This window comes from Euprymna scolopes, chromosome 8 (genome assembly GCF_053919585.1).
Source record: "Euprymna scolopes isolate OS-2025 chromosome 8, ASM5391958v1, whole genome shotgun sequence".
NCBI classification, from domain to species: Eukaryota; Metazoa; Mollusca; class Cephalopoda; order Sepiida; family Sepiolidae; genus Euprymna; species Euprymna scolopes.
This window is the reverse complement of record NC_136489.1, coordinates 128,032,444-128,048,978: the sequence shown is the minus strand read 5'-3', so window position 1 is coordinate 128,048,978 and position 16,535 is coordinate 128,032,444. Positions and strand designations below refer to the sequence as shown.

Here is a 16,535-nt window from a genome sequence, read left to right as displayed (position 1 = left end):
TCTGACCCCACTATCTTCATGGATTACAATTGGAAGGTTCTAGAAGATTCATGGGGTAGCGACCATTTTTCCAGTGATTTTTTTTTTTTTTTTTTTTTTTTTTAACAAATCTGAAAGAAACAAATAAATATTTCCCCCAATGGAAAATAAAAGAAAGCAAATTGGGAGAAATATAAAAAAATGCCAACAAAAAATTTCAGGAGGAAAAAACCCAAATAAATCTATTATTTTAATTGGAATTCATTATTGAGATGAGTATTATTTAATAATTTATTAATTGCAGACTATTATCCTCATCTTAGATGTTGTTTCACAACGTTTCTGTCAACTTTTCCTCTGGCCTCCATCAAGTGGTAACCGCGATGGGGTAGGAACTCCGAATCTCCTAACTGTATTCTCAGCAATTAATGCCTTCTATAGCTGTTGCCGTCTCACCATGTTTTGGCTAAGTAAACCGCTGGTCGGGTTTGGGTAGGATTGAAACCACTATCCTCAGACAACTCTCACCTGGAATCGTAGAGATTCAACATCTCTATCCACTGTGCTACGGGCCCATGGCGCAGTAGATAGAGATGTTGAAAACAATTCCTCCAGTAAAAATTAGTCTGTCCTTCCAAAAGACAAAACAAGATACAAAAAAAAAAAGACAAACAAATTAAATTTCAACTCCAACAACAAAAAAGAATACAACTATCCTTTTACTAAAAATGAACTCCTAAAAGCCGTAAACAAAGCAGATAATGCAGCTACCGGTGCGGATGAGATACATTATGAGTTTCTGAAACAATTTCCTCTCAAATCAATAACACATCTTTTAAACACACTCAACAAAATATGGTTCAAGGGAAAACTACCCAATAGCTGAGAACCTGCTATCGTGATCCTCGTCCCTAAACTTGAACATAACATAGTTCAGATCCACAAAATTTCAGACCAATTGCATTGACAAGTTGTCTCTGCAAAACATTTGAAAGAATGATAAAGAAACAACTGAATTTGTATCTGGAAACCAACGACTCAATTGCCAACATACAAAGTGGTTTTAGAAACAAAAGAGAAACAATGGACAACATAATCCGATTGGAAACTTTTATCAAAGTATCTTTCATTAAAAAAAGTACATGCAATAGCTATCTTTTGTGATTTAGGAAAGACTTATGATATAGCATGGCAACATGGTATACTAAAAGACCTATACAATTTTGTATTAAAGGGCATACTACCCATCCTGATAAAAGATTTTCTATTTGATAGACGTTTTAAAGTAAGAATCAGACCAATCCTATAAGACCCAAAAATACAGAAAGGGGTCCCATAAGGATGTATTTATCAGTCACTCCTCAATATAAAAATCAATAATATTGTAAACTGTCTAAACAATGAGATAAATGGCTCCTTATAAGTGGATGACTTTGTTATCTGCCATAGATCAAAAAATATTTGTACCTCAGAACTTCAACTACAGACGTGCATAAACAAACTAACACAATGGACCACAGAAAATGGTTTTAAATTTTCAACAACCAAAACTGTGTCCATTTCTGTAATCATAGGAAAATGCACAATGACCCCACTCTCAACCTAAAAGGAACAAAAATCAATATCTGACCAACATAAATTTAGGGGATTTATTTTTGACAAAAACTCTTCAAATATTTAAAACAAAAATATTTTAAAACCCTACATATATTAAGGGTTATAGCAAATATTGGGGATCAGACTGCTTATCACTCCTAAAATTATATAGAACCCTGATAAGAGCCAAACTAGATTATGGAAGCTTTATATATGGTTTAACCAGAAAAAGTTATCTTAAAACTCTGGATTCCATCCATCACACAGGATTAAGACTTGCCTTGGGGGCATTCAAAATCTCCTCGCTAGAAAGCTTATATGATGAAGTCTATGCGCCCCCTCACACTAAAATTGAGAGTGAAAAACTAGGCTTACAATATTATTTAAAACTCAAATCACCCCCCCCCCAAAAAAAAAAAAAAAAAATTCTACCTATCAATGCACTTTCAATCCCAACTACACACATCTATTCAAAAAAAAAAAAAAAAAAAAAAAAATGAAAATGCAATTAAACCATTTGGTCTTTACATGAAAGAAACGATAAAACCACTTAGACAACTCAATAGATCAAACCAGCATTCATGAGGAAAATTTCACAGAACTCTCACCCTGGCTGTAAAATCAACCTAAAGTCATACTAGACCTGACAATAAATACTAAATCTAATACTCACCCCTCAGACTATAGAGAAAAACTAAACAACATTCTGGATTCTTACCCATCTTGGACACACATTCATATGGATGGTTCCAAAGATCAAAACAAAATGGGATGTGCAGCTATTTCAGAAAACACTATTCAGTAGAAAAGGTTGCCAAATAATTCCTCAATCTATAGTGCAGAAATTATTCATAAATTTGTATCCAGATATTATCACTAACAAAAACTCCAACGGCCCTGTCGGTGGGGCATTAGAATATGCCGACTGCCCCCCTGCAGAGGGTAAAAGTCCCTCAATGGGGGTCCTGGATATGACCTTAAACTATATCCAGTGGTGAGGCCCAGCTTGTGGGCTTTGGGGAGTGTGGAGCCACCCTTTAATTACCATTGCTCCCAGGTCCACTCTGATCCGGAGTGGTAGTACCTGTTAGAGTCCCAACTATGGGTTAAATAGAAACCGACGTGAAAATAACAAATATACTCTATTAAAAAAATTTTTCTTCAAAATCTTTGGATTCGGCATTAAATAACCCGAAAAGGGTTGATATGCCGTAAAACAAAAACAATCAACAACCAACCAAAACTCCAAGAAATTCATAATATTTGTAAACTCATTATCAATACTTGAATCATTAAAAAAAAAAAAAAATTAAACACTCTCTTATCAAGCTGCTATGAAGGATCCATTCTATCATACAACACAAAACTTTCTTCTGTTGGATTCCTAGTCACTATGGTTTCTGTGGAAATGAAAAAAGTTGACATGGCAGCCAAAAATTTCCTAAAATTCCAAATAAATAACATAAGGGTCCCATACACGGACTACAAACCTTCAATAAACAATTTTATTACAAAGAAATGGAACCTTTATACAGTGAAACATTTTTACGTGAATGCTTATGACTTTACACAAATTCGTCAACACTACTAGAAGGCTACATATTTAAAGAGCTCTTCCTAAAACCATTGTAACCTTTCTAAAAATAGGTGAATCTTGACCATAAAATAAAAATGCCATCAAATAACAAACAATATCAAAACATTACTATACCCAACAAAAATCAACTCCAAAAGCATTTAAGTTTAAATTTTATATACAGGATAAATGACCCAAAGAAGATCGATATACTGGATAAATAAACAAACAAAATAATTATAGCTTAGGCACGACATCAGAGAGCTATGATTTCTACTATGTTTATAAATATAAATTCTAACATAAGTGATAATAAAAAAATAAATGAATGGGTAAACATTATCAATAGGGTTGGAAATTATTTTAATAGTCCAAAATACTTTATTTAGGTTTAACTATGTCGTCACCTTCACGTGCCCCGTGGCGGTTGCCATTGGGGCGCTACAAATGACCTGTAAACCAGTCCTCTTCATTCTTCTCTGTCGTCTGCCTCGCTCAGCTTCAATCATGTCTATTCTGTGATATTGTCTTTTCATCTCTTCTGTCTTCCTTTCTTTCTTCCTCCTCTGGAGGACTGTCTTGGCAAGCCTTTATGGCCGAACCATTTTAGATTGTGCCTCTTCATAAGGACCAATGGCTTGTCTTATTCTGTTTTTGACTTCCTCATTGGTAATGTGGTCTTTGTAAGAAATGCCAAGCAGTCTTCTGAAGCATCTCATTTCTGAGGCCTGAATTCCCTTCTCTAATTCTGCTGTAGAAGAGGATTCTATTGGGGGTTAAAAACAGTTTAATATTTGAAGCAATCCATTGTTTGCAGATGATAGCAGGGTGTCTACATGACTTATAATTTGGGCTTGTAGATCCCATCAATTCCAGTGAAGTATATTTGTATGAATTAGTATGATATGACTTTCTTTTCACTTTTGAACTAACATGATCACTGCTGCTGCTGCTTAGACGAAGAAACAATCAAAACATACTTTCATCAATGAGTGTACGGTGCAAACACACGTTAACATGCTCAAACAGACATATTTTCTCACGCGTTACATTCAGGCTAATTGTAGCCTGGGAAAACAAGCACTTCGTATTATCCGTGCTAACCAGGGAACTATAGGTCACTGCATGAAGCATTAGTTGAGCTGAGACTTCTATTGAGCAACATCACTGTGTAGAAATAAACCCTCAGGATTTCATCTAACTGAAATCCTTAAAAAAGAAAAAAACAAAAACACTGGGTCTTTTGAATTCAACCGATTTTTTTGCCTTTTGGAGTTAATGAATGAGTCTCATTCCTGCTTTTTTTTTTGTTTTTTTTTTTGTAATAGAGTTCCTGCAGTGCTCGCTCCACATGCTTATTTGGTTCTTGGCCTCCCCAACCTAAATTCATGTCGGAAAGACCTCATCCACTTCAACACTCCGTTTTTTTCTTATTTTCTCCCACATTAGTTCTACTCCCACTTAGAGATCAACCTGCTTGTTTTTCTTAAACAATCTGGATAACAGGAGAAGTCTATTTTTTAGAAAGGGTTTGTGTGTATGTATATATTTGTTTAAAAAAATTGGCCTACCAAACTCCTGTCAGTTTTTGGTCTAGTCATGAAAATTAATATATAGGGTATTCGAACCCATGCAAAACTTTATATTTGGGTTTTAGCCAGGGAAAATCGGCGCAAAACTGTAAAAATTAGAGAAATGGAATTTTTCAGATGAAGGTTGAACTACGGCATTATGAACATGCATGCGTAACATAATAGCTAGTGGTTCATGTTTTAATTTTAAGTTTTTTTTAAAAACAGGAATGAGACTCGTTCATTAACTGCAAGCATGTCTTCATAGCTCAGGCATTAACGCCAAAGGAAAAGTAAATCGTAAGCTAAACGTTTTTGTTTCGATTCTTGCTGGTGGCACACAAGTTATTTATTTTAACTTTTTAAATCATTACTATATATTAGGTCCAATATAATAATAAATACGAAATCTGCATTAATCAAAATATCATCTTTAAGTATATTTTACGACCGTGCAATGCTGGGCGGTCTGCTAGTATATATTTATAGAATTGTTTTTTTTGTTTTTTTTTTTAATACTTTGGGGATATTTTAAGTAGAATGACTCGTAGAGTAAATGTGGCATTATGGTGACTGCAATGATTCTAGCCAGCAATAGGAAAAACAAATAGAGTAAACCAAGGATAACGAGCAACCTCCATTTTCCTTACACTTTTGGTGGCCTTGTACCTAATTTGTTATATATATAGAGAGAGAGAGAGAGAAAAAAACAAATAATAAAAAAACTATAGTTTTTGTTCTGAGTCAACATTTTTTTTTCTTTTTTTTTTTTTTTTTTGTCTTCGATCAGTGAAGGAGAAATCCTTCCAGACTAAGTGCAATTTAATCCAACCCAGAGTGACCGCTTTTGGGAGCTGGATTTTCCTTCCATAATAAACCCACCATATGTCTACCCACGAGAGGAGGCAAGTAAAAAGAAACTTTTTTTTTTTTTTTTTTCTGTGATAATCTGGAAATCTTCATCTTACATTTGGCTTTTCGCATTTTTCCTGAAATTCATGTTCAAATGGGAAATTGTACCAATATTATATCCTAACAGCCTTTAAAATATTATAAAGAAACTGAAATTTGAGGAATATCAATATCATAGGAATGAACTGGAAATTAGAAATCATTGTTTAAACTGTAAATTGAATTTAAAAAAAAAAAATCAGTGGATAATCCTGTTTATTGCGATCTTTTGCCATCCTAGGGATACCGAATGAATAGACAACTTTATTATCTTTTTTTCAGACTGTTATCCTCATCTTTATAGTTGTTGTTTCCCCACATTTCGGCTAACTTATTCTCTGGCCTTCTTCAGGTGGTTAACCATGACGGGATAGGAATGCGGAGTCTCGTAACTGTATCCCCAGTAATTACTGCCTTCCATAGTTGTTGTCTCATCACATTTTGGCCAACTAACCCCCTGACCTGCTTTGGGTAGGATTGAAACTGCTATCTTCTGACAATGCTCATCTGGAACCATAGAGACTCAACCCCTCTATCCACTGCCCCACCCCCCATACTCATGTTATGAAGCCTCATCTCAAAGGATTCCAAAAAATAAAAATTTATAACTAGCAGAATACCCATCCCCAGGACACATATTCTGCTAGGTAACAACAAATTTAATTCACTGAACAGGATAGTTTTGCACAACTTTTATGTCCCTTTACAAAAATGAAAATCAAAGTATATTTATGTTTTGAATTCTTATTCCAGATTTGATCACAATTAATTAAATCTTTTTTTTTATTCTGGAAAAATGTCTAAAATTTGTAGCTTAAAAAAAAAAAGATTTTAAGAAAAAATTGAAATTCCATGAATCTTTCCTTATTGATTCCAATTAATTATGGATAAAATTTTATGCAAATCAGAAACATTTGAATTTTCAAATAGATGATATATAGGCACAACCTCCTATCAACCTTTGAAAATATTCCAAACAAACTGAAAATTTGAGGAATATTAATAGAGTTCTGCCACTCCCTCTTTACTTTTTGGATTTAAGTAAATATAATCCACAATACACACCCTCACGGCTGGAAGTTGTGTCAAAATTCATATGTTAATTCGTTTCAGAGCTTAAGTGACAACTTATATATATAAACATATATTTACCTGACTTACATACTATAGATAAAATTAACAATGATTGCTTTTAGTGTTAGAATAATTTCTGATACTAAAGTAATTATTGTCATTAATTGTTTGACCGACACTAATATCGGTCAGTTGAGTCAGAATCTTGGGAGGGGTAGAACCATTAAAATAAGTCAAGGGATAGTGAAAAAAAAAAAAAAAGAAAAAAAAGTTAGCCTAAATTAAAAAAAAAAAAAAAAAAAAAAAAATTAATATTTATTTCTTTATTTATTTTTAAATGCTAACCTCGTGTAACTTGAATATATTTGCTCTTAACAAAATCAAATATTTTTTATCTGCTAGAAAAATACTTTTTACAAGGATTAAAATTAAGTTATAATACTATTAAGCTTTAATCTTAGCTTGTATCAGGTTGACAAGAAAGTTCTTGCGGTTTTAAACTTTTAGATTCAGATGAGCACATCTCGACTCAAATAAAAATTTATTGATCGAAATAAGCACTATCAGAATCAACACACTTTTGTAAATGCAAAACAAGTGTATTTATGTCCGCGCATAAGTCTTGTGTTCTGGTAGCGATGAAGGCGTTTTTGACATCGCTTAGGTTTTTGAAGCATTTCTCAGACAGAAAGTTGTCGAGATGCTTGAAAAAATGATAGTTACTAAATGGGAGGTCTGAAGAGTATGACAAATGAGGCAGTTTCGTAGCCCAATTCTGCAGGGTCGGTTTAGCAATGTGCAGTCGGGCATTGTCGTAGAGGAGAATCGGGCCTTTTCTGTTGACTAATGCTGGGTGTTGTTGTTGAAGTTTCTGATGCATTTCATCCATTTATTGACAATACTTCTCTGCCATAATGATTTCGCCAGCATTCAAAAAGGAATCTTAATTATGTCTAATAACTGGATCAAGTTTAATGTAAATTTTAAATATTTAAACATTCAAATAGATTATTTCACATTATTCACATTAAAAACTTCTTTTTTTTTTTTTTTATAAAAGTTTGTGAAATGTTTATTAATTGATGTCTAATATCTTTTAAAATTTCGCAAAAAATCTGAGGTATCAGAATTTTCATGGCAGATTTTGCACAGCATTAAATCAAACTAAATATAGTCCACGTTATCAACACTTACACATTGCAGATCTGTTTAAAATATCACAATGATCATTAATTAATTTAGCAGTGAATCTTGTACATGAAAATATACAAACATATGAACATACTTTATATAAATAAATTATTTTTACTCCTGCATAATTCTGTTGATATTTTTATTACTTTTATTTTATGACAAAGCTTTAATTTTATTCCTACTTTAATTATGTTGAGTTTTTTTTTCAGTCTGATAAAACGTAATAATGCAATGAAAACTAATAAATCTACTTTGTCTGAAGGCAAATACCGAGAAGCATATAAAAGATCAGCAAAGAAGTAAAAATCTCGTGAAGGAGGGAGACAATATTTTATGATAAACTGAATGAGATAATAGTCCAACCAATGCAAAATACAATTAGTTCTAAAATGTTTTCTTATTTGATTAACTTTTTTAGATGTTAAATGAATCGTTTTTGGCATCGGAGAATAGACGTTTTTTTCTGATATTGGAATCAGAAAAAAATATCTTTTTCTGATGGCAAAAATAATTAATTTACAAAAAGCTCCTATTTTTATGATTCCTGATTTTAATTTTGATTAATCGTCCCAACATTTATATATATATTAGCGGCCTGGCAAGGCCACAGGAGACAACCAAGCAAAAATAACCCTAAGCAAAATTCATCCCAAAGAAGCAAAACTAAAGCTGGCCTGCCAGGACATTGTATATGTGTAGGCAAATTAAGACATATTTTACTGGTTTGAAAATATAGTTTTTTTTTACCAATTGTCATAAAATTTTAACCATAGAATAATATAATAATCTTTGAAAAGCCTGCAAATTTTTATGTAGTTTCGTTCCATAGAACCAAAAGATATGTACATTTTAATATTCAATTTGGTTACCAGTGTGTGTATGTATGTATGTATGTATCTGTGTGTGTATATATATATATATATATATATATATATATATATATATATACTACCTTTTTTGACAATTTTATAAATTTTAAATCTCGGCGGCTATTAATCAGAATTTAACAAATGAAGGATCGTTGGAAAGGTAATGACCTAAATTATGTCGTGGGCTATGTGACATTTGCCCTTAAGGCTGCACATTAAGAGATCATCCAGAGCCTATTTTTGGCATTTTTTTACAGCCATAAAATGTTTCAATCATAGTCATTTCCCCCCAAACCTCTGGCATTGATAGAAGGGAGACTACAACTTACTGTTATGATTTCAAATGATCTCAAATAACAAGGGGAGACTTGATTCCAAATATTTCCCCTCTTTTGGAAATAGGATATGATTATGAATATCTCCAGTGTTAAATAATTCTTATACACTGAAATTTACTTTATGTATGAAAACCACAGAGGAGAGATATAACATATGAGAAATAGTTTCCCCTTGCTGTTATTTCAGATAATTTGAAACCATGGTAGCAAGTTTTAGTCTCTCCTCCATCAAGGCCAGAAGTTTTGGAAGTGTGTGTGTGTGTGTGTGTAGTTAGTCATCCACATACAGTACTGTTTCGCTGTATCACGGCTCATCAGTGTGGCTAGACGGGCAACTACCATAAGCCAGGATCAAAACCCGACTGCCCAAATGAATCAAGGCCTCTCATCACTACGCTGTTTGGCTGTGCTGTGCGGGCACTGAATTAACAATGTTTTGACATCGCCCAAATGCCTAAGCTCAATTTGTTTACACAACATCACTTAATATGCTAATGGCAGTTTGTATATCACTTCCCAATATGCTCAACCCAAGATAGGGAGCATTATAGTCATCCACATACAGTACTGTTTCGCTGTATCATAGCTCATCAGTGCAGCTAGACAGGCAACTACCTCAAGCTTAGATCGAATCCCGATCGCCTAAACGACATGTTTTTCTTCAATTATATTTCACCTTTTATTTATACCAATCCTTCAATTTACGAAGCTCAATGTAATTATAGAGTATATGATAAATAAATGACAAACGTCTCTATTGCAAATTTAAAGATGTTGACCATCTTACCATTTATTCCTTTAAGTATGTTTGATATGCACAATTCTTGACAGCATCTGTTTTGTAGCACAAAATCATTCATTTAATTGTATGAATCAATGAATTTCTTTTGCCATTAACTCATCAGAAGAAAAATCACTTAGCAATTGTAAAAGAAAAGAAATGCATATGGACGTGATTACAAAATCTGAAAAATTTCCTTTTTTTTTCTTTTGATTACGTCATCTTGTCAAGAATTATGCATGTCAAACATACTTAAATGAATAAATGGCAAGATGGTCAATATCTGAAAATTTGGAATATAGATTTTGTCATTTATATATATATATACTAGCGAGGGGTACCCGGCGTTTCCCGGGTGTTTGGAGGTATGTATGTAGGAGGGGGGGGAGCTGTTTTAATATTATAAAAAAAAAAAAACTGTTATAAAAATTGGAACAACCAAAACAAAGCAAAACCGCGAACAAATGTAAAAAAACAAAAGGAAAAAAAAAGGTGGAAAAAATTCTGGTTTAGCTAATATGATGCGTAAAATTGAAAGGAATAAAAAAACAAAATGAACGTGAAAAAAGGAAAAAGAACCCCCCCCCCAAAAAAAAACCCATCATTAAAACTAACAAATAACACCCCATCTGAGAGACCATCATTAAAACTAACAAATAACACCCCATCTGAGAGAGCATCATTAAAACTAACAAATAACACCCCATCTGAGAGACCATCATTAAAACTAACAAATAACACCCCATCTGAGAGAGCATCATTAAAACTAACAAATAACACCCTATCTGAGAGACCATCATTAAAACTAACAAATAACACCCTATCTGAGGGAGCATCATTAAAACTAACAAATAACACTCCATCTGAGAGACTATCATTAAAACTAACAAATAACACCCTATCTGAGAGAGCATCATTAAAACTAACAAATAACACCCCATCTGAGAGACCATCATTAAAACTAACAAATAACACCCCATCTGAGAGAGCATCATTAAAACTAACAAATAACACCCCATCTGAGAGACCATCATTAAAACTAACAAATAACACCCCATCTGAGAGAGCATCATTAAAACTAACAAATAACACCCCATCTGAGAGACCATCATTAAAACTAACAAATAACACCCCATCTGAGAGAGCATCATTAAAACTAACAAATAACACCCCATCTGAGAGACCATCATTAAAACTAACAAATAACACCCTATCTGAGAGAGCATCATTAAAACTAACAAATAACACCCCATCTGAGAGACCATCATTAAAACTAACAAATAACACCCTATCTGAGAGAGCATCATTAAAACTAACAAATAACACCCTATCTGAGAGACCATCATTAAAACTAACAAATAACACCCTATCTGAGAGAGCATCATTAAAACTAACAAATAACACCCCATCTGAGAGACCATCATTAAAACTAACAAATAACACCCTATCTGAGAGAGCATCATTAAAACTAACAAATAACACCCCATCTGAGAGAGCATCATTAAAACTAACAAATAACACCCTATCTGAGAGAGCATCATTAAAACTAACAAATAACACCCTATCTGAGAGAGCATCATTAAAACTAACAAATAACACCCCATCTGAGAGGCCATCATTAAAACTAACAAATAACACCCCATCTGAGAGACCATCATTAAAACTAACAAATAACACCCCATCTGAGAGACCATCATTAAAACTAACAAATAACACCCTATCTGAGAGAGCATCATTAAAACTAACAAATAACACCCTATCTGAGAGAGCATCATTAAAACTAACAAATAACACCCTATCTGAGAGACCATCATTAAAACTAACAAATAACACCCTATCTGAGAGAGCATCATTAAAACTAACAAATAACACCCTATCTGAGGGAGCATCATTAAAACTAACAAATAACACCCTATCTGAGAGAGCATCATTAAAACTAACAAATAACACCCTATCTGAGAGACCATCATTAAAACTAACAAATAACACCCCATCTGAGAGAGCATCATTAAAACTAACAAATAACACCCTATCTGAGAGAGCATCATTAAAACTAACAAATAACACCCTATCTGAGAGAGCATCATTAAAACTAACAAATAACACCCCATCTGAGAGACCATCATTAAAACTAACAAATAACACCCCATCTGAGAGACCATCATTAAAACTAACAAATAACACCCTATCTGAGAGAGCATCATTAAAACTAACAAATAACACCCTATCTGAGAGAGCATCATTAAAACTAACAAATAACACCCTATCTGGGAGACCATCATTAAAACTAACAAATAACACCCTATCTGAGAGAGCATCATTAAAACTAACAAATAACACCCCATCTGAGAGAGCATCATCAAAACTAACAAATAACACCCTATCTAAGAGAGCATCATCAAAACTTACAAATAACACCCTATCTAAGAGAGCATCATCAAAACTAACAAATAACACCCCATCTGAGAGAGCATCATTAAAACTAACAAATAGAACCCTATCTGAGAGAGCATCATTAAAACTAACAAATAACACCTTATCTGAGAGAGCATCATCAAAACTAACAAACAACACCCCATCTGAGAGAGCATCATTAAAACTAACAAATAGCACCCTATCTGAGAGAGCATCATTAAAACTAACAAATAACACCCCATCTGAGAGAGCATCATTAAAACTAACAAATAACACCCTATCTGGGAGACCATCATTAAAACTAACAAATAACACTCCATCTGAGAGACCATCATTAAAACTAACAAATAACACCCTATCTGAGAGACCATCATTAAAACTAACAAATAACACCCTATCTGGGAGACCATCATTAAAACTAACAAATAATAATCTATCTGAGAGACCATCATTAAAACTAACAAATAATAACCTACCTGAAAGACTATCTTTCAAACCCTTCGGTTTAACATTCACTACCAACATGAATTGGAACAAATACATTGAGGACATTGCCAGGGCTGCTGCAAAAAAGGTTGGCTCCCTCTACTGTCCTAGAAAATTACTCACACGAAAGAGTATCCTATATCTTTACAAAGATGTATCTGGGCTGACTGCAACTAGTCTCTTACTCTTAGACAGATTAAAAAAAAGAAGTTTTCAGTGTAAACATTCCTAGACACCCAAAAGTCTTCTACTCTAATAGTTTCTGTCCTCAAACTACCATACTTTGGGATTCCCTCCCTGTTTCTTGCTTCCCTGATTGTACTAATCTGCTGAAATCTAAATGCAATGTGAACAGACATCTTGATGCTCAGCTCTCCTGACCCCAAGTCTTCTGTTAGACAAGATGGCAAGTCGTAGTTCCTTGCAATCCAAGTGGAAATATGCCTTATCTGAGGTGAAAGTAAAAAAAAAAAAAAAAAAAAAAAAAAAAATCGGTTGGAGTCTGTAAGAAGTGATATTACTACATACAACCTAATTGATATAAACTCTTTTAGATTGGACCACATTGGGTCTGGGACTTGCATGCAGTGGCCCTGCTATTTTAAGTGTTGGCGACCATGGCCCTTCCAAAGTGAAGAGCCATGGTAATCTCAGGAAGACAAAGATGGTAGTTTCCCTGTTACTTTCCATCTTAATTCGGGGGTCTATCTCCCCTGTGAGTTAATCGTGCTCCCATATACAAACCTGGAAATTTTTATTACTCTGCTCGGTACATACAGCATCTAACCTTCGCAAAAAGTCACCCATCTGGTACTGGTCAGGCTAGTCGGTGCTTAACCTCAGTGATTTGGCAGGAACCGGTGTATCAACATGATTGTGGAACTTAAAGCATCCTAAATACTCAAACTAAATGATAAAAAAAAAAGAAACAATGGCCGCCATAGTTCAAAAGGTTCAGTTATTTTATCTATTTGTCGGTTTCTTTCTGAAACTATACAAACTTAAGTTTGTAAAATTCATTGAATATATAAGAATGATTCCACATCATTATTTGTTGAAGAAATGTAGTTTGTGTATTTTTATAATTGAAAATAGTTTTTTTGTTTTTTGCAGCATGCAACAAGGCAAGATGTTCTTCTTTATTGGATCTTTCATGGCTTTAGTCCAAGGTAAAACCTCATCTTTTATTGCTGTTTATTATCAGGCATGTATGTTAAGTGCGATTATGTATGGAAGATATAAAACTGACCAGTGAGAGCTGAGTATATCCAGGGTGGAACGATAAAATTGTCACTCCAGAAAAGATAACATGATTCCATTTCTGTTTGATGAAAACCGGTCTTTTTTTTTTTTTTTCCTTATAGACCATCTGCCTGTTGGCCAGTCAGTTGTGTACAAATCGCATATGTGACGAGGGAGATCCCCATTAGGGATCGCTGAAAGTTCACAAAAGACGGATAAATAGTCTGGGTTATTTTAGAAGTCAATTTCTAAAAGCCGTCCAACACATGTCAATACATAAATCAAATGTTAAACAGAATATGAAAATGGTGATGATGATTTCTTTTTGAATTTACGTTTTCGTCCTCCTTTTGTATTAAAATACGAACCACAAAGGAAAGATGTCAAAATTGTGTAGATTAAATCCTACAACCATATTTTTATATTTTCTTCAGAAAATTCTTACGATTTATTTTTTCTCACTAGAAATGATTTCTTGTCACTGAAACTGTTGGGACCCATGTTCCATGGTAATAATTCATGACAGAAAACGCACATTCGGCCTGGAATTCTAAAGGAAATGTACCTAGATGTAAGAATTGGCTGCAGCTTCTGGAACCTTTTCCATGCAACACAACAAGATGTGGGCAATGCATTTTTTTTTTTCACCACAAACAAGGCCACTGAGATGTACTGTGATTCGGGGGGGGGGGCCAGATTTATAGAAGGCATTCTAAATGGGGAATTGTGCAGCAAGATGTTTGTGTATACTACATTTAAATTTTTCATACGGGCACAGTTTGGGAAACAAGGAGCAGGCAGGGAATTCTGAAGCAAGAGTCCAAGAGAAAAGAGCTATTAGAGTGGAACTTTGGGGGGGGGGGCTCTACAATGAAGGTAGGATTTTGCTGCGCTAGTTAAGTTAGTTAAAGGTGTTCATGCTAAGGGGAGACAAGTGCGGTAAGATCATCGGAGCACATTCTAGGCTGTGATACAAAATCTGAAAAAAAAAATAAAATAAAAAATAAATAAAAATAAAATAAAACAAATGCTTAAAAAGGTTACAAAACTGAAAATCTATGCAAATCGATATAAGATGAAATTTTTTGTTTTGTAAAAATTATTTGTTGTAAATTTTTTTTTTTTTTTTTTTTCACTTCCTTTTGTTCTTAATTATACTGCACATTTGCTAATTTTGTTAAGATTTTTTTTTTAGGTTGTTTGGGAAATACTGGTCGATTTTTCAACTTGCAAGTTTCTGCAGTGTTTTATGCAAAATTTTACAGACTTAATAATTGATTTGCACACCTTAATTAATTTCCAATCATTTTGTAAGCATTTAAGCTGTTCATAATGAAAATGAAAAGAAAAAAAAATGCATATTTTTCTTGCATCCGAATAATTCACAACTCGTATCAGGCATTAAACGGCTCAGATAGGTTGCTTAAATGTTTCAGTGCATCTCCCTAGCTATCAACTGAGGCAACATTTTGACCTTCGGACCAAGATCACAGTGTAGTATCTGTTCTGATGCTACACTTCACCTTTTCTGTCCTAGGTCAGTGGAGGAGAAATCCTTCATGACTGAGACAACCTTTATTTTTGTTCCTATCCAGAGTGGCCCTTTTTGGCGAGCTAGATTTTTGCATTAAAAACTGACCTTGTGTCTAACTCTTCCCTCGTGGGGAGGCAAGTAAATAGGAACATTTCGCCTGTTATGTCGTCATCCTATGTCTAAGTTTTGTTGTAGAAAAAAAAACAAAACAATTTTGCCTTCCTGTTAAATGAAGGGTAAAAGCAATACATTTTTTATTTCCAACTAGCAAGGCTCTCCAGCACTGCCTAGGGTAGTAGTAAGTTATTTTTATCGATAAAAATTAGTTTCCTATTGTCATAGGAATATGGGAGGTAATTCTTACTATAAACTCTGAAACAACTAATCGAAATAAAACTTCAAAATACACAAACAAATATGTGAGTTAAATTAAAGAACAAATACAGAGGGGAACGATAAATTTGATATACATATGCACATAAAATTATGAACAGTACATAGGGCCCGAGCAAAGCCGGGCTGAACTGCTAGTATATATATATATATATATATATATATATATATATATATATATATATTATATATATATATATATTATATATATATATATATTATATAATATATATATTATATATATATATATATTATATAATATATATATTATATAATATATATATATATATATTATATAATATATATATATATATTATATAATATATATATTATATAATATATATATATTATATAATATATATATTATATAATATATATAATATATATATATTATATAATATATATATATTATATAATATATATATATTATATAATATATATTATATAATATATATATATTATATAATATATATTATATAATATATATATATTATATAATATATATTATATAATATATATATTATATAATATATATA

At 32.9% G+C, this 16,535-nt stretch overlaps 1 protein-coding gene across 1 annotated transcript in view; it reads left to right on the top strand.

Moving 5' to 3' along the window:
* LOC145283766 (solute carrier family 75 member 1-like) overlaps window positions 1-16,535 on the top strand; it is a 115,869-nt gene that overhangs the window by 79,414 nt on the left and 19,920 nt on the right. Inside the window, exon 9 of the mRNA XM_080132822.1 lies at window positions 13,944-13,999. Coding sequence (XP_079988948.1) covers window positions 13,944-13,999 — 56 coding nt within the window. The remainder of the gene's footprint in view (window positions 1-13,943; window positions 14,000-16,535) is intronic.